This window comes from Hylaeus anthracinus, unplaced genomic scaffold, assembly GCF_026225885.1.
Source record: "Hylaeus anthracinus isolate JK02 unplaced genomic scaffold, UHH_iyHylAnth1.0_haploid 0, whole genome shotgun sequence".
NCBI classification, from domain to species: Eukaryota; Metazoa; Arthropoda; class Insecta; order Hymenoptera; family Colletidae; genus Hylaeus; species Hylaeus anthracinus.
This window is the reverse complement of record NW_026533254.1, coordinates 11,846,228-11,871,416: the sequence shown is the minus strand read 5'-3', so window position 1 is coordinate 11,871,416 and position 25,189 is coordinate 11,846,228. Positions and strand designations below refer to the sequence as shown.

The 25,189-nt window shown below is 38.1% G+C and overlaps 5 protein-coding genes and 1 long non-coding RNA gene across 33 annotated transcripts in view; 3 read left to right on the top strand and 3 right to left on the bottom strand.

Annotated features, from left to right (window-relative positions):
• Positions 1-83: 83 nt before the first annotated feature.
• On the bottom strand, positions 84-718 carry LOC128895333 (NADH dehydrogenase [ubiquinone] 1 alpha subcomplex assembly factor 2). Its single transcript, XM_054157847.1, has one exon. The coding sequence runs from the start codon at positions 568-570 to the stop codon at positions 121-123; it is 450 nt and encodes a 149-aa protein (XP_054013822.1). The 5' UTR covers positions 571-718; the 3' UTR covers positions 84-120.
• A 44-nt stretch (positions 719-762) lies between these two features.
• On the top strand, positions 763-16,277 carry LOC128894943 (serine/threonine-protein kinase 10). Of its 7 annotated transcripts, XM_054157078.1 has the most exons (16): positions 763-1,521; positions 1,608-1,704; positions 3,335-3,945; positions 4,015-4,179; positions 4,247-4,445; positions 4,519-4,649; positions 4,722-5,045; positions 5,212-5,258; positions 5,726-5,780; positions 6,073-6,157; positions 6,232-6,392; positions 6,461-6,969; positions 7,047-7,579; positions 7,678-9,887; positions 10,325-12,079; positions 12,260-12,399. In XM_054157078.1, the coding sequence occupies exons 3-15, from the start codon at positions 3,757-3,759 to the stop codon at positions 10,622-10,624; spliced, it is 4,908 nt and encodes a 1,635-aa protein (XP_054013053.1). In that variant the 5' UTR covers positions 763-1,521; positions 1,608-1,704; positions 3,335-3,756; the 3' UTR covers positions 10,625-12,079; positions 12,260-12,399. The 7 variants fall into 7 exon arrangements, with proteins under 7 accessions (XP_054013053.1, XP_054013043.1, XP_054013090.1 ...); XM_054157068.1 differs by having other exon boundaries at positions 763-1,704; XM_054157087.1 differs by lacking the exons at positions 763-1,521; positions 1,608-1,704 and adding an exon at positions 1,711-2,284 and having other exon boundaries at positions 5,735-5,780.
• On the bottom strand, positions 16,267-17,084 carry LOC128895362 (uncharacterized). Its single transcript, XR_008461750.1, has 2 exons — positions 16,913-17,084; positions 16,267-16,628 (listed from the first exon to the last, which is right to left on the bottom strand). It is a non-coding gene; the product is annotated as an uncharacterized LOC128895362 (long non-coding RNA).
• LOC128895222 (uncharacterized) lies at positions 16,304-20,830 on the top strand. The gene is made up of 8 exons (XM_054157650.1): positions 16,304-16,570; positions 17,091-17,363; positions 17,433-17,574; positions 17,644-17,777; positions 17,848-18,051; positions 18,581-18,866; positions 20,188-20,656; positions 20,694-20,830. The coding sequence occupies exons 2-7, from the start codon at positions 17,152-17,154 to the stop codon at positions 20,485-20,487; spliced, it is 1,278 nt and encodes a 425-aa protein (XP_054013625.1). The 5' UTR covers positions 16,304-16,570; positions 17,091-17,151; the 3' UTR covers positions 20,488-20,656; positions 20,694-20,830.
• On the bottom strand, positions 20,733-22,798 carry LOC128895307 (trypsin-7-like). The gene is made up of 6 exons (XM_054157796.1): positions 22,639-22,798; positions 22,482-22,564; positions 22,095-22,183; positions 21,665-21,923; positions 21,113-21,265; positions 20,733-21,046 (listed from the first exon to the last, which is right to left on the bottom strand). Exons 1-6 carry the CDS (start codon positions 22,682-22,684, stop codon positions 20,894-20,896), a joined length of 783 nt encoding a protein of 260 aa, XP_054013771.1. The 5' UTR covers positions 22,685-22,798; the 3' UTR covers positions 20,733-20,893.
• An 873-nt stretch (positions 22,799-23,671) lies between these two features.
• The window catches only part of LOC128895083 (glutamate-gated chloride channel alpha), a 116,307-nt gene continuing 114,789 nt past the window's right edge, over positions 23,672-25,189 (top strand). For 7 of the 22 annotated variants that reach the window (XM_054157445.1, XM_054157506.1, XM_054157498.1 and 4 more), the window contains exon 1: positions 23,674-23,950. The gene's annotated coding sequence lies outside the window, so the exon portion shown is untranslated. Of the gene's footprint in view, positions 23,951-25,189 lie in introns of all 22 variants that reach the window. The other 15 variants (XM_054157416.1, XM_054157407.1, XM_054157391.1 and 12 more) reach the window with 5 other exon arrangements.

Below are 25,189 nucleotides of genomic sequence, written 5' to 3'. Positions count from 1 at the left end.
ACCATAATACAAGTATATGTTACAATAAAATTTGTACATATTTATTAGATATTTTCTTGATTTGAATATTCAATGAGTTAATATACTTTATTTACATATTTTTATTTATCTTTTCTATGTCTACAATGGGCGTTTTTTAATTTCATAGCTTTCTCCATCATTCTTATATTCTTCATATGTGGGGAATGATTCTTGTCCTTTCTTTGGAACTTCCAACTTTGATGTTTCAGATACAGAACTCGAATATTTGGCTTTTATTTGCAAAGCATTTTGTTTTTTAGTCATTGCTATTTCATAATTTGTTTCTATTTCCTCTTTAGATGGTGGATCTCTCCTACGATACCTTAACCATGACTCCCATTCTGTGGGTAGTTCTTGGTCGAAGTCGTCTTTATTTACAGGTACAAAATAACGATGTGCTTTCTTTGTAGAATTAGTTGGAACGGGTATTTCATAATATTTGGTTCCATAATAATCTTCTCCAATTAATTTATGTCGCGTAGCTGGTCGTAAAGAACTAACAAAACTTTTCCAAATTAATTGCATCACCCCACGTTCCCTTTTAGCCATCTTGCTATTGTCTTAGAATTTGGACTAAAATGACTGAAAAATTATTACATCAACGGAATAGAAATCTTGTATTTTAGATCTTTTCTTGTACTTTGTTAAGTAAATTGATGGTATATACCTATTTAATAGTACTTAAATCCAATGTTGGTTAAGTGAGATTTCAATGAATTAATAATAGTATAAGGTACTTACAGTTTTTATTTCAAGTGCAATAAAAGTACTTTTACGATAGAAAATGAATAACAAGCACGAAAATCTTTTGTAAATACGATCTACTTAAATAAATTCGAGTAGAATACAAGAGTAGACAATTGCCACAAACAACACTTCACAATTTGTCACATGACATTTACTAAAGCGACACTAGTTTCATGATTTCGTAGATATATTACATGTAATGATAAATATATATGAACATTTTTAATTCACATTATTTTTAATAAGTAACTAGGTGTAATCAAGTACAATCGTCGAGCGTGATAGAAAATAGAATATTGTTTCAAAACTAGTAACTTATGTTCGTTATATTGGTGATTCTGAATCAGAAAAATTGAACTACTATTTCATGTTATGAGTAAATTTTCAATTATTCGTCCCGTAATGTTTATTTTCTTCTAAAATCGGGATTCTTCCCGAAAATAAATATTATCAAAATTATTGTAACCTTTTTGATGAATATTCGTTCCATTGAATGGAAGGTATCTAATTTATCAGAGAAATATTGAATTCTATGTCAATGGAACGAGCGTAAATTTTTGTTTGTTTCAAACACATATGCAACTTCCTTACTGTTTGATTTCTATATTTAGTAATCATTGTTATCGACAAAACGCTGACTAGTAACGTAGTTCTTACTAAAAATTCTGCTCAACATAAATAATAAAAATACTACGTTTTACGAGCGTGTATTTTGTTTTCGTGATGCGAAGAATAAAGATTAATAAGAAATAGGTATAAGAAATGTTTACGTTGTTGCAAAACATAGCTTTGTTTTACGATAGTATTTAATAAGATTGTATCGTGCATGCATTTACAAGGTTTCAGCAGCGGTAACGGCACGTCGTGAAATCAATTCCGTAACTTAATAATAGATACTCAGGAGGGAACATAACATGTATTTTAAACTTTGATTCGGTAAGTAAGACCGTTGAACTCCGTTTAGACAATTTTAAATAGAAAAATTTAGTTACCCGCGTCAGAGTTTATATGAATGTTACTGCGAGAAGTTTAAAGGCATACTTAACGATTTAATTTTATCGCGTGACGAATAATCATGGCCAATTTCTGAGTGACAGTCGGTAATTTGCATAACAGCGTTACCATGAGCCTACATACATTGTGGGACATATCGATAGGCGATCTTTTTTTTTTTTTTTTAAATGCATTTAAGATGCATTTGTAAGTTGGAGAGTCTCTCGTAGAATACAGACACACTTGCCGATTGATTACGTCACTTCCAGGCGTGGTACGGTACGATGTGTGATGTCCGTGTGCTACTGAAAATGGCCGTGTACGTAGAGATCCGTCTAGTTTACTGATTTCACGAAACATTTCTCGCGTTTCCTCGATTATTTACAAACGGTTACGGTGAATTTATCGAGGATACGTGCAGTTTGTGAGATTGTGCGAAACGAAGTTCACAGTGGATCGTCGATGGTTAGACACCGAGACGAAGTGTGCCCGTTTCGTCAACGGTAGATCATTAAAAGAGAAGGTGAGCAGAGGATGTGTTCACAGATTTTTTTTTCTAACAATCGTATCTTTCGGAGAAAAGTTTGTACAAGTTCCTTGTTTAAACGATAATTCAGCGACGGCTGTGTACGAACGTTTCGCGTCGTCGAAATTGTAATGTTCCTTCACGGTTTTGTTCTATACATCTCGAGTTAAAAGAAACACGTACAGCCTTTGGCAGGCCACAAAACTGCATAGATGACTTCGTGAAAATTTCATTAACGCATTCGATACACGTTTACGCATCGTTCTTTCTATCACGGTTCCTCCTTTCGAAATTTTGTCGAATATTTCCTTGGTTGATATCGTTTTGACGAATTTTCGCGACAATACGTTTTTCGTGTCGCGGAAAACGGGGAAAGTGTATTTACAAAACGATGGCGGACAGATACGGTCAAAGATTACTTGTCAAAATTGTGTCAATCTCGTGACCGTCGAGTTTTGGTATTTTAAACGGAGTTCTGTTCCTGTATTTCCTAGTTAGATGAATATTTCGACCTGTTTTACGTACTTGATCGTAGATCGTTGTACTCTTTATCGAGACACTGAATGGGAATGCGATTTCAACGAATTTGACATTTTTTTTTGGAAATAGTAAGTGCGTATTTGTGAAACAGTGCTAAGTGTGTAATGTAATTTCACAGCAATATGATAAGGAATAACGTTAGCATACCATTTCCTTATGTATCGATACATTTTCATTAATGTCAGTTTTATTGTTTATGAACAACAAGATACTTATTAAAATAAGAATTTGTAATAGAATTTATTTTGCAATGTGTTTATAATGAAATTTAGCTATAATGTATAAAACTAGAGGTCTCTCTTGTTGGAATGTCGTTCTGTTAGCTATGTCCCAGTTTTCTCTATCAATGGAATTTATATAGTATTACAGACACTATACTAAAAGAAAGCAGTTAATGCATTACTTCTTTTTAATACTATTATAATATCGCTTGAAAATACTATTGTCCCAATTTTAATAACAATTTATCCTTGCTATAATTTTTATTAATGTTCTTTTGTGTTTCAGATTCAAAGCTGTCACGAGTGAAAACAGAAGATTATAAATAATGGGTTTCATTCATATTGTTTGTATTTTTATTAATTTGAATGATATACCTGTTGATTAATAAGCATCAACTATTTAGTTATCAAGATGCGGGAGAGATTTGGTACAATCCCCAGGTATCAAATGGGGATTTGAACAAAATCTTTTTTTCTTAATATTTTCTATCATAGTAGAAAATACATTGAAATATCTAAAAGCATGCAAGACTATATTTAAAACAGGAAGATGATTTCTGGGATCTCATAATTGTTTTATATAATAATGAATTATTTGAGTGCTCTGTAAGATTTATGTGTAAGCACAATATTGAAATAGATATTTGTTGCTAATAATAAATAGTATCAATCCTACGACATAATGTAATAAACATACAGTTTTTATACATGCGAATGTGTTGTATAACTACAGCAAAAATGTCATTCTTGTCGAATTTAAAGAAAGCGTTCCACTTTGGTGGCAACGATGCAAAGAAAAAGAAATTATTTAATAATATTAAAATGGATTGCAATCCAGAAGAATTTTGGGAAATGGTGGGTGAACTTGGAGATGGAGCATTCGGCAAAGTTTATAAGGTAAAGTTGCCTATAAGCTCGTTAAAATTGTGAAGGAATCACCATACTAGACAGTTATCTATATTGCAGGCACAGCACAGGCAAACGCACCAGCTGGCTGCTGCAAAAATGTGCGCATTAGAGGGGGAAGATGATCTTAGTGATTTTATGATTGAAATAGATATTTTATCAGAGTGTAAACATCCAAATGTTGTTGAATTGCATGAAGCATATTTTATAGAGGGCAAGCTATGGGTATGTTTTTGGAGTTATATAACATTTCCAAAGACCATCCTTCTCAATGATCTTGTAAAATTTACAGATGTTAATCGAATATTGCGATGGCGGTGCTGTTGATTCTATAATGGTTGAATTAGAAAAAGCTTTAACAGAGCTACAAATAGCCTACATATGCCAACATATGACCAAGGGTCTTGCCTTTTTACACAAATCGAAAGTTATTCACAGGGATTTAAAGGCAGGAAATGTTTTACTAACAATGGCCGGAGGAGTGAAATTAGGTAATATTTATATTCTGATAAATATATCAGTTTTATAAATCTAGACAATATTAACAAGTTCCTGAATTTACAGCTGATTTTGGAGTGTCTGCAAAAAATAAACATACTTTACAGAAACATGATACATTTATTGGTACACCTTATTGGATGGCACCTGAAGTAGTATTGTGCGAAACATTCAGAGATAATCCTTATGATTTTAAAGTCAGTAATATATTCTGAAATTATAAACCTCGTATACACATATCATGATTGACATGTTTTATTCTACAATAGGTAGATATATGGTCGCTTGGTATTACTCTAATAGAGTTTGCACAAATGGAACCACCAAACCATGAAATGTCACCAATGCGGGTACTTCTTAAAATACAAAAGAGCGATCCACCAAAACTCGATCAACCTGGAAAATGGAGTAAAGATTTTAACGATTTCATTGCGAAGGCCCTTATAAAGGATCCAACGTCGCGACCTACAGCCGATGAATTGTTAAAGCATCCATTCATAAATCGAAATTTAGATTCAAAACCGATTAGAGATTTGTTATTGGAATACAAAGCTGATGTTGTCGAAGAGGAATTGGTCGATGAAGAAGCAGAGGTAAATTTTATTTTCGTATTATATCTGGCGATCGCTGTCTGCTAATATAAATGTCCGCTGTTATAAATTAACATATTAAGAAATCTTTTAATTAATAATAATGTACAGAAGTTTTATGGACAGAATTAACATGTATATACGTTGTTACACGCTTTCATTTTGATAGAAGGCTAAAAAGGCGAAAAAACACAGAGAACAATATCAGCGGATTGGTAAGCTGCTTTGAATGAAACATAAATTGCTGTGTACAAATTTACTAGTGTATTTAAATAATTAAATATCGATAAACATTCATTCGTGTTCAGAGAATTGGTAATACGTGAGACGAGATAGTTTTGTGATGCGTTTTCATAAGTCGCTAATGTGTTTCATTTGAGTCTCGATAAACACACGATTACACTTTGTATATTTATGCATGATAAATGTGGGTAAAATCTCGAAAAAACTTGGGCATGTGGCATTCGATGTTAATTTATGCTTTATTCTTAATTTGCAAAGTTAATGCGTTACGATTATTTTCATTTAAGAGGAATGAGTATTCAAAGTCATTCTTGCATTTGGTATTCATTGTATATTATTCGAGATCGTGATCTTAAAAATGTTATAGTACATGCTTATTTTTTGTTTTCACACTTAATCTAATGATATCCTAATATATTGTTGTAATTTGGATAATTTGGCTGTGCATGCGGCTCTCCTGGGCCTCGCCAGCCCCATCATCCCTGCGTTTGTCAGGTCAGTAGCTTATGCGATAAGTGCCGTCTAATTTAATATTAATATATATATTTTTGTACATAACATAACTCCTCCCCATTTTTTCTCTTTTCCAACTGCAATGCATAAGCTATTTTCAATGTACTTTATACACGTTCAGACTCAATATTTTTAACAACTATGTTAAATTGAAACTTTACATGTCTCAGGACAAAACATATATTTTATATCAGTTTAAGTATTATAGATGACGAATTAAGTAGTATGTATCAATTATATGACTACACGAATACAATCCAAGTAAATATTTCAGGAGCAACGCACGTCACAGCTTCCTCTGGAACTGGATCAACTCGGAGATGACTCTGCATCTATGCGCAGTGACGCTGATGTTAAGAGTAAGTTCCATTTTTGGTACAACGATTACATACTCGCGAAGAAATTGGAAAATTAATTGATAATTTTTTTTTAGTTTCTGAAAAAGAAAATCTTGTTGCATCACCCGTTTCTGCGAAGAAAGAAGAGAGCCACAAACGAGAGATCAATAGGGATGGTGAAAAGGAGGACAGGAACAAGAAATTACGCAAAGCAGAATCTAAAGAGAACATACCTGTTTCTGTTGAGAAGAAACAAGTACTTATCTTAAATTTCTTGCTGATACTTTTTCGCGAATATCAACAATATATGAACTTGTTTTCCAGGCACCTAAACCTCCTAGTACAACCGAAACAAACGAACGTAGAATATCTCGAGAAAAAGGTCCTGCGCCTCCTCCACCTCTTATGCGTCAAGATAGCAAAAATGAAGATAAGGAAAATAATTTAAAGATCGCCGATAAGCAAAGTTCGGTCGAGTTGTTAGATCAAAGTAAGGTTACCGATGAAAAGCAGCAAGATAAAAATGTATTGTTAAAAAGTCATGAAACGGTAGAGAGCGAACAACTATACGTAGATACACTTTGCGAGAAGCAAAACGTGCTCGGTAGTTCAGAGAAGATAACAGAGATTAACGAAAGGGAGAAGAGTAGCTCAGACATTATTAAGAAAGTTGATACTAGACAAAAATTGATAAATAATCAAATAAGTCCTCCTACGAGGGCGCAACTAACTTTGGAAGAAAAGAGGAAATCTGCACCCGTTAAACCGGAATCGTCGGAAGATTGGATAAAACCAATGTTCAACAAACAGTCATCTTTGGAAGAAAAGAGCAGGTGCTTATTTATTTATATTGATCTGTTGTCGAAATATTGTTTCTATTTACTGATGCATGAAATACATTTGGTTTCAGAATCGAAAAGAGAACACCAGTCGATGCACAAGTTAAACGACAATCTTCAACAGAAGAAAATTATAAAAGCTTGCAAGAAAAACGAAAATCGGTAGAGGAAAAATTAAACGCGGTTTTAGAAAAACGATTTTCGATGGATTCCGAAATTCGAATGAATGTTTCCTCCTTGGAAACGTTGACGCACCGAAATATTCCAAACGCTATTTCGCCCGAAAAAAATATTACCAAGGCTTGTTCTACCGAAAATATCAAGACAGATTATGGAACGTGTAAAACGGAATCTGTTGTTAAAAGTCACAGCGAAGGGTCTTCCAGATACGACTCGTTGGAAAACTTTTCAGACGAATACGATGGAAAACGAGACAAGAAGAAGTGGCTATATAAGGAAAACAAACATGAGAATGACGCAAACGATGCTTCGAAGAGTGAAAAGAAAGGTTCGTCGGTGAATGTGTCGGTGATTACATCAACGCCTATTAGAAGTAGAAGTACTTCCAGAAGAGGTAGCGTTGATAACATAGTTGTCATTACCGGTAAGAAACGATCGAAAAACTACTTAACTATATGAAAATAAAATGTAATAACGATTGCCTCGTGTAATGTTGTATGTAATTATTTTTTTAATTTTTAGGTAAGCCCGACCAAGAGGTACGTCCAAACACATCAACCGTCCGTATCTATCCGGATTTATCGAACTCCCTTGCAAGTAACATAAGCCAAGTGACGGTTGTGACGACGCATCCTCCGGTATTGGTAGACGCGGTATCGCCAACGCCTCCTTCCTGTCGGCCGTCTCCCACATCGGAAGTTGTTATTGTCGCGAACGAGTTAAACAAGACGCAAGTGAACGAGAATTCCACCGATGATGACGGATTCCCTAGTCTGGACAGCTTGGAATACACGCCTCAGGAGCAACCCATTATTCTGACCGACGTTTCGAAAAAGGTCGGCAAGAAGTTAGACGAATCCGAGGTTCTCATCGTAAGTCCAATCGTAGATGAATTACAAGATACTAGTCACGTCTCCGTTGTCACCGTTGGCGACGACAAGGAACAAGTGAAAGACTCTTCGGTACTTAACAAACACGACGCCGTACGAACATCCTCCTCGCACAGTGATACGAGCTTGATTGAGAGATCGAGCACAAAGAGCGATAGCGGGGACGAAATTACCAAAATGATAGTCGCTGGAACGACTGTCGAGTCCGCAGACGGCGACGATGCAGAGAGAAACTCGAAGAAAATGAACGGTATGATAAAGAACGACAAGTCGTCCGTGAGTCGTATCGACGAGAAAGTTATCAAGACGACGAAACAGAAGGACGTTGCCAAGGGATACAAGGAGAAGAGGATATCTCCGGACAGTTTCGAGGGATCCAGATCGCAGAGTGAATCAGGTTCGACGAGATCCCACACGCCAAGTAAGAGTATAGATCGCTCGGACGCCGAATCGATTTCCACGACGATAAGTCAGGACAGCAGAGAATCAAACAAAGAGAATCATATCGGTCAAGGTCAGTCGACGGAACCGGAAGAGGAAGTGGTATTGCGACGGAAACCCGATTACAATCGTGACATACCGCGACCGACAAGGACGAAAGAGGATATACAGATGATGAACCTAAAGAAAAAGACACGGAAGCGAACCAGAAAATTCGAGATAGACGGCGTTGTGGTCACCACAACTACGTCGAAGGTTATCTACGGTGACGACGAGAACGGAAAGGTGTACGACGATCAAATTTTCAGGAAGCAAGAGTTGAGAGAGCTGAAGATGTTGCAGAAAATGGAGCAAAAGCAGTTTCAGGATTTGTCGCAGAAGGCGCAGTTCAACAAGGATCAACAGGAGAAACGTTTCGAGCAAGAACGACAGCTTCTGGAACGAAACGCTGAAACCGATTTGGAGACCCTTGCTCGGCACCAGAGACAGCAGATCGAACGCGCTGAAGCGCAACAAGAAGCTGATCTTCGGCTGACTTCGAAGAAAATACGCAGCGATCAGGAAAGGGAGTTGAAGCAATATCGCGACACGCTGAAACAAGAAATGAGGTTGCTCAAACAAGAGGTGGATCTGATGCCGAAGGGCAAGAGGAAGAGTGCGTTCAAGATACGCAAGGAGACGCTGGAGGCCGAACACGATGAAAAGGAGAAACTCTTTTTAGACGGACTTAACGAGAGTCACGAAGTAGCGTTGAGGAGATTGTCCGACAGCCATCGGGAGAAGATCGCCTTGATGGAGAGACAGTTCTTGCAGCAAAAACAACAGCTGATGAGAGGTCGAGAAGCGGCCATTTGGGAGCAAGAAGAACGGCACATCCACGAAAAGCAACAACTGCTGAAAAAGCAACTGAAGGATATATTCTTTCTGCAAAGGCATCAGATGCTAATTCGCCATGAGAAAGAACTCGAACAGATGAAACGAATGAATCAAAGGAAGGAAGAGGAACTGATCAAGCGACAGACGGTAGAACGTAGAAATTTACCTAAACGGATTCGTAACGAGATGAAGGCGCGCGAGATGATGTTCCGAGAGTCCATGAGGATTTCGATGTCGTCGGTGATTGCGCCTGATCCTGACGCTGAGAGGGAGAAACTGAAAAAGTTTCAGGAAAACGAGAAGAAACGTTACAGAGCGGAGCAACAACGATTCGAGTTGAAGCATTCGAGGCAGTTGGAGGAGGTAAGAGCGCAGAGCGATGCCACCATCAAAGAACTGGAACAGCTGCAGAACGAAAAGAGAAAAATGCTGATGGAGCATGAAACATTGAAGCTTAAGGAACTGGAAGAGGCGTACAGTAAAGAACTTCGCGAATGGAAAGCGCAGTTGAAGCCTCGAAAGCAGGTAATCAATCCTTACAATTCAACGGCTGCTTTGCGTACATTCTGCATTATTATTTTATTTTCTGTTACCGAGTACGTCTTTGATTGTCGATTACTTTATAAAAGGAATCACCAGATCATTTTATAAACGAAGTAGTTCTCGCAAGCAACTTCGGCAACTTTAATTACCTTCTTCTTGGCATAAAAACAGAATGATCTGATACTTTCAAAGACTATCGCTACCCTTTTGGATAAATTTTCGTCTTTAAATGTCTGTACTTTCATTACTCGTGAGATACACGTGCAGCAGAATTGCAGGATCCAGTCCCTATGTTGCATACAATGCTCAATTCGTCAGAGAAGGAAAAGATACGAATCTATCGTAGCTCGATCGTTCCTTAAATTATAAGGGACTAGATACCGGCTATACTGAAATAAGTCTTAATGTACTTGTTATAGAAGGTAGAAGCTGAACTGACGGCTGAATTGGAAGCGTTGGAAGCTCGCTACCGAGACTATTTGCCCTCGGGTCTTAGTGGTCTCTCTTCTCTTCCTCTAGACTATTCTAACATCTTCAATTTCGAAAGCTGGAAGAAGTCACCGCACTTACCACGCTCCACTCCCGCATCCCCTTGTCCCTTCACCATTCCAAGGGTGTCGCTAAGAGTCAGTGGTTCGGACACCGGTTCCGTCAACGGCATGCTTCCACGAAGTTATTCCAAGCCGGACTTGGTGCCATCTTCCTCGCCTCGTAGATAGTCTTCCTTTGATCCGTGTTCGTGTGTCTCCTTTCGATTGTGTCCTTTGTCCATTCAGAGAGGCTTTGAAGTAAAACTATTAGTGGAATTAACAAATTAAACAATCTTTTCTATGTTCCCGAGTTACGCTCATTTAATAAGAATTCATTTTTAATTCAAGTATTCGTTCAGTTATTGTTATTTTCAAGCTATTTATTTTTTATTTCAAAACTTCTCTCTTTGTATTGTGTTTTAAGCATTGAAGCGTAACATGCTCGCTTTACTTACCGTTGCTTCGATTATCTAGTAATATTTCTGATGTTTCTAAATGCTGTATACGTATGTTGCACACGAGGTATACGCAGTGGCACGTTATAAGACGTATGGAAAAATACAAACGATTAACATTTTGAATATTATTTTTGTTTAGACAACAAAGCAAATAAATTTCATAATATAAAAGACGCCAAGACATCAATAAAGGATTCATACGTTTATCGAAGGAAGAAACTTACTGTTCGTATATTGTAATACGAATAACAGTAAGCAGATGTCTTTTTTGCTTATAAGATATCACTCCACTGTGTATACATGCGGTTATGTATACAAACACGCATCAATAATACATATATTTATATATAAATTATATACGTATTTTTCGTAACAAAGACCAGGAGACATGTGTACACTATTTGGGCTCACACGGAATTCAAATAACATGTACAGTTAGTAATCGCATATTATAAACAATTCATATATAACATTGTAAATTTCGTCGCATCAGTGGGGAAACAAAAATCCAGTAACTTTGTATGTGTCTCTAAAACGATAAGAGCTTGTTATTTTTAGATGAAATGTATAGTATTCCATGCGATATTAATGCACTTATCATCGAAATCATTTACTGTGTCGAGTCCAGAAGTCGCTGATTTACTGCCCGCGTACAGAGAACGTTGGTAATTGCATCGTGCGCAAATTGAAAACAATAAACGATGCCTAGTTGATGAGATTATAAATTCGTATAGATAAAGTGATATAAAAAGCGAAACGCGTCTTTGGTATGCTCCAGATATTAACGAATAACGTTACCCTAAGTTGCTTGTCCCTAAACAACGGATGGTACTTTACGCAGAGACCTCGTGTTCCCTTGGATACCTATTGTTGATTGTATTATCGGTAACAAGTAAATGTCGCGTCCTCAAATGGTAGCTTGAATGGTTAGGTGAAAGCATAACAACAGGGTGAATCGGTGATAATCGTGGGATGTGTGTTGTATACTTTTACCGGAAGTAGTAAAATGTTCGGGGTAAATGCTTACATACCAGGGTTTCTCGTATATAAGTGTTTCCAAGTGTGTACGTTCGATTATATCGCTTCCTTCTACGTTAAATACCCCCCGTAAAAACCTAACCGATGAAAATTTCGAAAAAGAGATTCACGAGTGGATATCAGAATGGTCTACTAGGTAATGAACAAGGTCAGTTGAAAAAAGATCTGTTGTCGCGAATACAGTAAATAGAATATAAAAGTATTGATAAGCTCTTAACTTCTTGATCGATTCTTTACAATACTTCTTTGAGTTTTTTTTTCCAAAGGAAAGGACATTGATTTTTTGTAATCGATCATGTGGTTAAATACTTGTGGTTTCACGTTACAGAGATTGGAAGAGCAGTTTGCTCTACAACTAGAGGAACAGGAGGCGATATATGGACCAAGCGCGATGCCGTTGTGCCTGCCGGCGGATCTTCCCGATTTGACGCATCATACGGCTGGTTCGACGCGCAGTTCGCTTTCTTCGGTTAGCGAGGGTTAACGTGTACATTTGTCGAATACAACCTGGATCTTCCGAACTTCGTTTCTTGCAAAAGCCACGAGAAGCATCAGACATACCCTTTTCGAGGTCAACATTCAACGACATGCAGCAACGTTGAGATTCTCAAACATTAGCGGATAACGAGCTGCGGTCGTCGAACACAGAGAAAAACAGCGACACAGTTTAACGTTTACACGTTTAACGTAATTCCAATGGCATGAGAGAGCTTAATAGCAAAGTTCCAATTTGTTTATGGCAAAGTATTAGAGAGCAAGTGTTGCTTCTCGGTAGAGTAGGGCTGAGTAATTGTCACTGTGCTCTTGCAAGGTATTTTTTCTACATTGGAAGTAGATCGTTGCATACGAATGTCATTAATTTCATACGATTCTCTCGAGAAAGTATATACTTCTGGTACAATCCACAGAATCCGCCCGATCATCGTTCCCGAGAACTCCCAAGTCGGTGAGTTTTCGTAGACCTTGTACGCGTTTCTACGGTGAACAGAACTTTTTGTACGTCTTATACACGCATATATATCGAACTACTAAGAATTATCGTCAATTCGAGGAAAATTTACCGATCCATCGACGACACGCGTGTGTGGTGATGTCTACTGTTTTGTAGGATGTCTAGCGATTTTATACGTACGTAATGCACACGTGGAAAAAGTATATTTTCGATCGTTTGGATTGTAATTCTACCCTGCTTGTGCTCTATCCGTCGAGTGCCGTTCGAGAGTACTGAGAGCGTAACTGGTGAATAGATATCGAAGGTCGTAATGATATGAGCTGCGCCTTGCGAATCGGATTGAATAGAACCGAACGTTTGTATCAGGCTTCTCGAGTCGTACAGTTTTATAAAGAAAACGCTAAATTTTCGCCGATAGACCATTCTATCAAGATACATGGATATATATTTTTTAGTAAATAAACACGTTCAACACTACGAATCAAAGGTTTACGCCAAATATGTATACAATGTATGGTCGCTCATTAAGCGGCAACGTAGTCCAACGACATTGTAGAGAGAATCTCTTTTTAATCCGTATTCGAAACGACCATGTGTGGCTAATGTGAGTCCGTAGATGTAAAGAAGTATATTTGTATAAAATGTTTTTCTTCGTTTCTCCATCTTCTATTCTCTTCCTTTATTCTTACCATTTGTATATTGACTTTTACGAGTTTTGTTCGTTTTCACGTTGATCATATTGCCAACGTATAAGGAATTTTGTATATATATATAAAATCGGGACGAATTGTTCGATATATTTTGAATATTCTAGTGCATGGTATGAGAGCGATGTTACGACGATCGTATACCAGGAAACAGTTTGTTTACTTCGTCCTTTGTGAAACGTATCTCTCGTTCCGTCGAAGCATCGTGTTTACAGTGCATGACTTATCGATTAAAGGACTACAATTTTGCGATGTTTACGAGAAACTCTTAGGAAATTTGATAATATGTATATTTTGTTCAAGTTTCGTTTGAGTTGTTCGCTATTCGGGATACGTATGTACAATTAACGTAAGATACGAGTATCGTGTAGAAATGAGAAAAGAGGACGTTTGCCAAAGCATGTATACATACATATATCTACACATACATATATTCTTGAAATTGTAACAGAGGTATATGGGGCACGGTATAATTAAACGCTGATTACTTGCCCTTTATCGAATTCGTTTGCCAGACACTGGGATGCTGTCCAAGAGTACTTGTCGATCGTACCTGGATCGTCCTATTGGAAATTTCAGATTTTTATACGCGTTATCGAAACGACGCACCAAATTCTACTTAAACGGGATTATATGTAAAATTTCGAGGCTACAACGAAACTCGTGGATCGGTCCAATCGTAAATCGTGCGAGTATCGTTGAAACGAGTTGAGGGCAGCGACAGTGAGAATTCGAACGTTCAAACTTCTAAAGAATTTCACGTAGATGTAACGAAACGTAATTTATAGGCGTTTAATCACGTGTGCATTATACGCGGGAAATACTGCGAAAGACGAAAAGAAAGAAAAAAAATAAAGGAAGATTCGCTTTCGTCAAATTTTCGCGATAGCCTTACTCACAGTCTTTAGTAAATCGATCGAGTGCGTTGTATATGATCGAGAGTATTTATACTACGACGATTAGAGCGTGGAGCAATGTAATATATAAACCTGAAAGAAGGAAACTTGTCGACGAATCGGTGCATCGAATTAATTATGTCGATTCGTTCGAGTAGTCAACGTTAGGAGATATTTCATTTTTTCTTTGTCTCTTTGTTTTGCTGAGTATTTCTTTGGGCGTTCTTAAAATTATTGTACGTACAGTATTTAAGGATAAGAAACAGTTTGTTATAGTCTTTATTTTTTGCTATTTGTACCCATTGCACGAACTTCATTTTTTTTTTTGCCGATAATATATGTTTAACAGTGAATCGTATCTCGACGTGTCGGCGCATACTTATATAGATTTATATATAAAATATGTATATGGAGGATCAATAGACTGAGAACGAGTTAAAAAAAAAATGGAGAGAATCGGAAGATTATTGTAGATCTGTTCGTTGCGATTAAATGTTTACTGGTGATATTGTTTTCGTCGAGTTTTATAATTTTATATACCGTCGACAAAGCGGCATTAGGAAATCTATTTTGGCGAAATAGTCTTGACAGCAGCCCACTACGCATCGATCCAAACGAAGCGTTTAATCGGTGATTCTAGGAATACTTAACAATTACTTGTAATATTTATTTTGATTTCGGTCGAAAATATTTCCATTCCATATTTCTCGTTTAAAAACAAATGACAGAATAAATGAATTGAACATCCGTCGCGTAACGTAAAGTATGTCTAGCACGTAAAGAAAAGAGAAAAGCAAAAGGAAACTCACGTTTACGATGTCTCGGAGCGTTTTCCTTTTTTATGCCTTAACGCATATCTATCATTGTGCAAGAATGTACTTGTTCGCGTTTAGATCGAGTTTATTTTACATAGGTATATATATATATATATTATTATTATTCATCGACTATATCAGGTTTTGATAACGCAAAGTCGCTTTACGATACAAATTCGAGGAATTCCTGTTTCTGAATAAAATAGAAAAAGCAAAAAATAGAGATACTTGTCAGTCGAATGCGAACGCATGGTTACCTCCGTATTACTCCAAGCTGCTAAGAAAATCGAATTGGAATGAAAAGAGTATAGTAGTTAATAATAATGCTTAAAGAGTATAAGGTATCCATGCGTGCCTGACACCGAGACAAACAAGCAGATTGTTTTGTACATAATTTTTTACACGACTAGAAACGACACGTTTATCCGAACCGCAAATTATTTTCCGAAAACGCATTATTTTTTCTTTGAACTGCAAAGGAAACGTATTTTTAAGATCAGCTTTTTCATCCAGAAATGTTTATGCTTTTTTAAAAAAAAAAAAAAGAAATCACTCCCTTCCGAGTTATACCACAAGGTTTAGGGCAACCTAAGTAGAATCAATGATGACGAATGGAAATACTTTGCGGTCGAAGTAGGTCCCGAAGCTGTTTAAAACAGATTCCATGTATTTTGCGTGTGATGCGAAACTTGCGGGTAGCATTTACGTTTTGTAGCTTGGCTGGACGAATGTTGCCGGGTAAAAAAAAAAACAAGGAGATAAGTTTTTATACAACTCATTTGACTGGTACGACACGTCGACTGAGAACTATACATAGAGATACATGCCGCTGTAACATAGACTCTTTATAATTAATTGCTCAGTACTAGGTGTAACTGGATTCAATACGATCATTAATATAGACCGTAAGACTAATGTTACGATTATTTACATGGTAATGTTATTAAGGAATAACACAATAAATATTTTACTTCTACTGGCTGGGATTTATTTGTTAGGTTTGGATCTGTGTTTACAAGCTACGAGAAACTTTATCAGGAACGCTGCTTATCGAACCGCATACATGTATATATCTAATAGTGTAATTATCGTGATTTTGGAGTGATAACGAGCTTGCGGTTTGCTTATTTTTTCCGGAAGCTTTCCCACTCATCCTTGTCCGAGGATATAAACAAGTTGAAAAAACGAACAGAAAGCGTAGTCTTCGTCGAGGTGATTTCGCAAGAATAACGGGACGTTTAAATTTATCGTTTAAATTTAAAATACCGAGTAAGTGGGCACTAAATACACAGTATATTGAGCGAAACCTAGTCCATGTTTTCGATCCCTTGCAAAAATAACGTTTAAAGTTTAGTTAACGATGCGCAGAAGCGGTTCATCAATCTTTTATTTTTTAACGTAAACATGTTTTATAAAAATTGTATTATATGCAGGTTACGATCAAAGTACGATGAAAATTAATTTGAATAGTTATTCCTATGATTTATCGATGGAGGTTGTATGTCGTAATATGACATATTATTATTATTATTATTATTATTATGTAATGCATTCTAATAGACTTCTAAATACCTCGAAACATAGTTCATATCTATTGCGATTTTGCGATACCTTACGTGTGTGGCGTTTTATGAATACATTCATAAAAACTGCGTGTTTCGATTTAAGTGATTTAACTCTCATGAAAGAGCGTATACAAAGTTCGACGCGAATTCTTCGTTATACGATAAGTCGATTAAATATGGATAAATCTGAAAAGTCATTGTATCTTTTTATGGAAATGTTACAGCGGGCGATTCCGAGTGATTTCGACTAACGTTTTACCGCATAGGTTACGGGTGGATACACAGATGGCTGAACCTACGACGAAAAAAAAGGTGTGCGTGGTAGGCGCCGGCGCGGCAGGCTTGTGCACGGCGAGGCACTTGGCGGGAAATTTAAATTTCGAAGTGAACGTTTACGAGCAAACGAACGATATCGGTGGTACGTGGGTTTACAAGGAGGAAACTGGATTAGACGAGAACGGTTTACCGATACACTCGAGCATGTATCGGGATCTGAGGTTTGATCGTACATTCTACTAATATAAACAATGTTACAATGATACTAGAGTTTTCCACTTTGATCACAGAACTAACTTACCTGGGATAATAATGAATTTTCCCGATTATCCGAGAATGAACGCTGTTGAACCTTGTTGCGTGACGCACCAGGAAGTTCGAACATATTTGCAAAATTACGCAGAGCATTTCAATTTGTTGAAATATGTCCAGGTACACGAGAGATCCTTCATCGACGATCGATGGGAATATCTTGCTAACTCATCGATTGTAATGTTGCAGTTTAATACAAGGGTTGAAACCGTTCGATTAGAAACTTCATCCGAGAATGAGGAGAAGTGGTTCGTCCGGATAAAAAATTTGAAAACGAAGGGGGAAGAGGAGCTTACTTACAACGTTTTAATGATTTGCAATGGGTGCGTTAAAAAATATCACCGAAGCATTAGCAGAGAATTGAAATTCGGTTTGTCTTGTTGTACAATTTAGGCATTACTTCGATCCGTACGTCCCGACGATACCTGGGATCGAAACTTATAAGGGAACGATAGTACACAGTCATTCGTATAGGAAACCAGAACATTTTTCTGGGAAGACTGTCTTGATTTTAGGAGCAGCCTCTTCCGGTACCGATATAGCAATTGACTTGGCTAATCACGCATCTCGAGTGTACTTGAGTCATAACAACGAAAGGTACACATTCGTGCATCTATTAAGTTGTCCCTAAACTTTCTTTCGCTTTATTAACACGTTGACTGCCAGACAAATATTCTTGAAAATTTCAGCTAGGATTAAATATTATTCATACTATTGGAGACTACATAATCAAACATCCGTCGTGGTATTTAGTTTTGTAACTTCATCAAAATACACGAATTTCATTTAAATTCATTCCCTTTGAAGCTTAACTTTCAGAATTAATTTTTTTAGTTCTTCAGCGAAAAGCACTGTCACCCACATATGGGCGACGTGGCGATCAACGTGTTAATAAGTAATACATGCACAATAGTTTGTTTTATGTTACATTACTAAATTGTGCACGATTCATTTTGCTCCATTACTGTTACAACATGAATACATATGAAATTAGATTGTCTATTTATATAAACACGACCACATCAAATAATTGAGTGCAACTCGCGAAAGAAACTTTCGGGACAACCTAATAATTGTAACTAAAAGTTTACAAGGAAGAGTAGAAATCATTTGAAATATTGCGTAGGTTGAGCAGCACTTTACCATCGAACATTGAACAGGTGATGGGCGTGGAAAGGATAGACGAAGGACGAATCGTTTTAAAGGATCAAAGTTCTGTTACCGCGGATGTATTCATGTTTTGTACCGGATATCGATACGGTTTCCCTTTTTTGAACGAAAACTGCGGCATACGCGTCGATAACAATTACGTGACTCCTTTGTACAAACATTTAATTAACATCGATCATCCTACGATGTGTATCGTTGGAGTGCCTACAGTTGTCGTCCCCTTTCCGATGTTTCACGTGCAAGTAACGATCGCTACGATTATTTCTACCATTAAAGGTTGATTGAAACTATACGACACGTACCGACACCGACACGACAAAACATTAATAGTCCGAGAGCCCGCGACATAAAATTTCGGCCAATTTCATTACAAATATCCTTTTGCTATTTGACTGTTTTCTACTAAAGAATAAAAATAATCCAAGGCTGGCAGAGCACAAACGGTGCATCGCTCTCTTAGAAAGTCGGAAACGTGTAAGAAATAACAGTATCTTTGATTGAAATTATTATTACTGAAATTTTTAGAATGTATTGTTGACATACCAAATTGCATAAAAAAGTTGGTCTGGCAGATTGTAAGTGATGCTAAATGGGTGCTAATGATTTTAGTCAAACTATTAGGTTGTCCAGAAAGTTCGTGGCAATTTTTAAAAAAACTTCAAAGGCACATTTGAATTGTAACATATATTTATTGAATTACATAGGTACCATTTTGTTCCACAAACCTTCCACCTATTAAGGGATGTACATATACATACGTATATGTTATTTGTTTTCAGCCATTTCGACATATTTAGACCTGCACTACCTATCAAAAATCGGCATGAACTTTACAGACAACCCAATACTTGGTTTTTCCAACAAGGTTTTCCGACTGCTAGACCCATTTAGCACCGCTTACAATCTGCCAGACCAACTTTTTTATTCAATTTGGTATGTCAACAATACACACTAAAAATTTCAGTAGTAATTATTTTGGCCAAAAATCAAATTATTATAAAACGCCATAATGAAGCGTTGCACCATTGAATTCATGCCAGACCAAGCATTTCTGAACTAGGGAGACATATCATCTTAGGAAAACAGGTTCATTTGTGTAATGAAACGAGTCACCCATTTCTGTCGCGGGCTCTCGGACTATAAAACACGCGTTTTAATGGAACTATTCAGACTTAACAGACACCGACCTGAACGTTCCGTCAACGGGAATAGTGTGAATAGTTCCATTAAAGGTATATTTACACATATCCGTAACGTGTCAGTTCCGTATCCGTACCGTATCAATAACGTCAGCGGTGTCGGACGTGTGTGAACATGCCCATTGAAAAACAACAGAAGAATATTTCAAATCACTGACACTGATGGAACATTACGGAACTGAACGGATACGGAACTGACACGTTACGGATATGTGTAAATACACCTTTAAACGCGTGTTTGAATGTTTTGTCGTGTCGGTGCCGGTACGTGTCGTTGCCGGAACGCGACGGTCCGTGTCGTATAGTCTGAATCGACCTTAAATAAACTACCATAGGATCTTTAAAGGTGTTGTCAATTTCTCAGGTGCAATATTTTCTCGCCCTGTTGGAGAAGAGGGCAGTCTTACCTCCTAGATCGGCCATGTTGGAAGACTCAAAGTTGAAAGTCCCGAATAAGAGACACGCGCACAAGTTAATGGATAAACAGTGGGAATATAACGATTCGCTGGCGGATGCCGGTGGTTTCGATCGTTTACCCAAGTTGTACAGACTGGGCTACGAAGCGTGGAGCTCGCAGAGGAAAATAAATCTTTTGAACTTCAAGAAAGCGAAATTTGTATTTAAAAAGGACACGGAAACCGTCGAACTGGTCATACCGAATTGAAGTAATATTAGGTGAACCGAAAAGTAATGTCGTTTCTATGAATCTCAATACTTCTTTATCGTTCATCAACTCATTGATTTTTAACCATTTAGTATCGAATATTTGCACACTAAATGGCAAAAGGTTGTTGATAACGAGGATAATTACATAATCGATTAAAAATAGAAATGTATTATGAATGTATTTGTCTGAATTTAATGTAAAAGAAATGACATTACTTTTCGGTACACCTAATACGTTGGTAATACAGGCTAAGAATTTAAAGATAACGACGACTTTAATCCTACCGATTTTTTCAACGTTTTAAGAGTACAAGTTGATGTTCACCGATGCGTAGTGAAATCGACCGAAATTCTTGGATCAAGATCCCTGGAAGCAATTGCTATTTTAATCAAATAAACGCAAACTATGGTTCGCGGAATGTTTTATTTTTAACCCATTCCACGAGACTGATAACGTCCGTGTAGACGCCGGGGGAGTTTGGTTCGCCGCAATCGTCGCCCCAGGAAGTTATACCGATCACGGTGAAATTGTTAACTAGCGGTCCACCCGAGTCGCCCTATGTTACCAAGTAATACGTATTATACACTGCACTCGACTAAAATCCTAGAGAAAGTTGTTTTACCTTGCACGCGTCTTTTCCTCCTTCTTGGAACCCATAGCAAACTTGATGATCCGTAACTATGAACCTATCTTTGTAATCTTCTCTGCACTCTTCTTTGCTCACTTTTGGCACGATAACGTATTGCAGGGACTCTGATAGCACCGGATCGAAGTCCTGAAAGTTTGCGCTGGTATTTAATGTGCTTAATTGTAAAGCCGGCGACTGACTTGCAACAGAACATTGTAATGTAACGCGAGCATTCGCTCAGTTTGGCGGACTAGCGAGCAACGAACCGAGCCGTTCTTGCACTCGGTTCGCGCTCTTGCGTGCTCCACTGGTCTGTCGGTTTTTTGACGAACCTTTTTGATCGTCTACTTTTCACTAAACTGAGTAGGAAGCATTGAGAGAGAATTCAGCCGAGAGTTCGAAGCGAGCATTCGTGATTCCAAAAAGGACCTTGTAATGTAACGTTGGTGTAGAATCGTAAAATTCGTGCCGAGCAGTTACATTACAGCGTTCTGTTGGAAGTCAGTCGTCGCCTTTAGAGAGATGATTTCCGGCGAACGATCTTACGAGGAAGTAGCCCCAACCAGCAACTAAACCCCAGCTCGTATGGACATGGTTCATGTCCTCTGGTAGCTTTACCGGTCGTGTAACGTTGTTAAAGTCGAACGACGGGTCCACTTTGAACACCGCTATATCGTAATCGTTGTCACCGTCGTTGTATTTTTCGTGATAAGAAAGATACGTCACATTGTGGATGAAACCATCCGAGTCGTAGTGATTGGACCCGCTGCGGATGTTTATCACAACGTCGGGTTCACCGACGAAACTGTAACGCTCGAATTATATTTAAACGCTTCAGGGAAACTTCGGTTGAAATTTATAATTGGACAACTATGAATAACACCGAGGAAATAACAGGTTTTCTCTTGTTTCCTCGTTGCTTTTAACTTGTAACAATTCAACGACAGCAGTTGAACGACGACAGATTGTTACTTACGGAACGACGCAATGAGCAGCCGTCAATCCCCATTCTTCGTTAACGATAGCAGCACCGCACGCATGATCACCGTTTACCATGTACGATAGCTGTATTACGGATAATTGTTACATCGCTTCGTTATCGCCTTATGATATATGACGCTCGTCATTAATTGGAGATTTCTGAAGATACACTTTCGTTTTCCTTCGCTTTAACATTTTGTTATTATTCTCAATAATTATTACAATATATTGTTATAAAGATATAAGGCAAGCTCTCTTGAAATATTAAACATTAACTTGTCTGGACTCGACACTTGAATACCGAATTTTTCAGAGCTTACAATCTTAAGGATGATACTATTATTACTGTCGTCGATGTAAGTAGTTGAATATTAATACTTGCCATGTACGGAACCTCGGATATGTCGATCGGTGCTCCATCGACAATTCGGTCCACCGAAGATATTTCGAATCCGCTCGTTCTCGCTAAGCACATTCGGTAGGTAAGATTGCCTTCTAGATCTCGTCGTACGCGTACCATCGAAAGTATCGGTACTCACATATAAAGAGCAAAAGAAAGATCCCGCAGATGGATAGCGCGCCCATAGTCGGTGGACTTTCTTCGCGAAAGCTTTCCTAACGGGAAATGAACTTTATGCGACGTTTGTGCAATTTATCCTTCCAACTTATCGAAAACACGGAGCGGTTCTAACGTAATCATGCGAGAACTTTGTAGATACTGTACAATTACCGTTCGGCAGCGTTATCGTGGGATTATGCGCGATTAGACGTTTCGTAAAATTGTAGGTAAGCAAAGCAAAGTGGAGGCGTGGTAATTATCTCTATGGAATGATTTGCTACCACTTTCACACGCGTAAACAATTCATTATTTATAAGTCCTTTATTTACTAGGATTAATACATTCGAAATGGTGAAATTGTAGGAACACAATGGATTTCGGGGAAGAAGACAGAGACCTGGGTTAAGAGCAACGAAATATGTATTAGTAGATGCGGATATCGAGTAATTTTTGTTTAGTCGCATTTAAAAGTATTTGCAAGGACATAGGTGGGGAGACGACCGCGTATCTACGAATCCACGTAGCTCGAGGACGTGCACATAAGGAAGGTATCGTCTTGTTGTTACTATGTGATTATCCTACTATGCGAACGTTTATCGTAGTAACCAACACTAAAACCAACTGTGCTTAATTTCAGAATGAAATACAACACCTCGCAGAGGGGCCGACTAAGATTAATTACATTCAATATCCATTGCTTCGTCTCTTACATTACTTAAATTATTTCATTTCCCCCCGTTTCGTCGCGTAGTCGCAACTTCGATACTCTCGGATCGACTATGGCGAACGTGTCGTCCTTAGTTCGAATCAGTACGGATTAATCTTTGTACAAGTATTCACGGTGTATAATGACCGTCGAGGTCGAAGGAACCAGGCTCGAATAATAATAGGACTGAAAGCGAGCTTGAAAAAACGTAAACCGAGCCAATCGCTTCGCGAAACAATAGCAGAAGCAGCGAAACCGGTGGGTCGGTGGTTCGAGGGTCTAGTGAGCCGATTGGTCGAGGGGTGGCGGTGGTGTAGCGCCGCGCCGAAACATCCCTCAGTCTGAAACTCGGCGCGCACGGGCACGGGTACGCGTCTCTCTATCCGTGCCTCTACCCGCGATTACGTGCCGCATATACGTCCGTGTTGTACGTTCGCTTCGTCGTGTGTTACATCCTCACGGGTTACGTGTTAAACAGTGCGTTTTATTCGTTTGTTCGCGGTACGAGACCTCGGGCAAATTGGAGGAGCTGCCAACGACTCGGTGACCAGCGATCACGGACGCGCTACCGAAGAGCATCGTTTCGGTGAGTCTTTTTGATCCTTTGCCAGACGTATACGCGAGTGACATAACGAATTCTCGACGAATCCGTATCTAAAGAGGAAACAAACGTAACTCCGTGTTCATCGGTAATCGACCATGTTCGTAAAGTTGGGATATTACGAGAGATTAGTCGACGTCCTTGCGACCACCATACTCCTCGAATCGCGCCTTTTTCTTCCTACGATACTGGAATATAGGGCACTCGGTTTTACGACTTGGAACGCGTTCGTCCTTGGTTTAGGCGTCAACGTAAACACGAGATATTCGAACGTTTGTGTTAGGGGAGCAGAGGGCAGACGTTATTTTCGATTGTGCTCTTTTATATTGATATCGTGGTCGCTTCGAGCGAGGTGTATTCGCGAGGAAAGTGGATTCGTGGAAGAAGAATAAAGCGAACCGATCGAACGGGAATGTGACTACGAGAAGCAGTCGAAACGAGAATAGTTCTTCTCTCCTTCCCCATCTGCTTTTTCTTTGTTAATGTCATTGGCGTGGAACCTGACAAATCGATTTTTGGAAGATGAAATCTTTCGATCGTGCCGTTGTCGCCATCTCCCTCTCGAGCGGCCATGTTGAATCGATATTTATCGAAACGCTGATCGAACGGAGATGGACGATATTGAATTCGAATTTGTTCAGTGCGAAGTATTTCATTGAGCAGCGAATATTCAATTTCTTATTCGGAATTTTTTATCTAGTTAAAAATTTTGTCGAATATTTGAAAATTCACGATGCATCGGTACCGTTTATTCGCAATACTCGCGAGTATAAAATGTCCATTGAGTGTCTGCTGACCCGTGAAGCCTTTCTTCATTGAAATTGGTGATCTAATCGAGCAGCGAATATTTAGTTTCTTATTCGGAACTTTTTATCTAGTTGAGAATTTTGTCCATCTCTAAATATTTGAAAATTCACGATGCATCGATACCGTTTATTCGCAATACTCGCAAGTATAAAAGGTCGATTTAGTGTCTGCTGGCCCCGGGAAGTCTTTCTTCATTGAAATTGGTAATCTAATTGTCAGCTAAGAGACTTGAGCGCATCGGTGCCAAAAATAACATTCGAGGCGAGCGTAGCACAGGCTTTTCGGTAACTATTGTTTATAGTTCAATCTTAAGCGGTGTCAACGTTTTCGTAGCACATTAAAACAAGCAACTACTAATTGATACGTATTGAGGTCTATTTACATATATCCGTAAAGGTCGATTCAGACTGTACGACA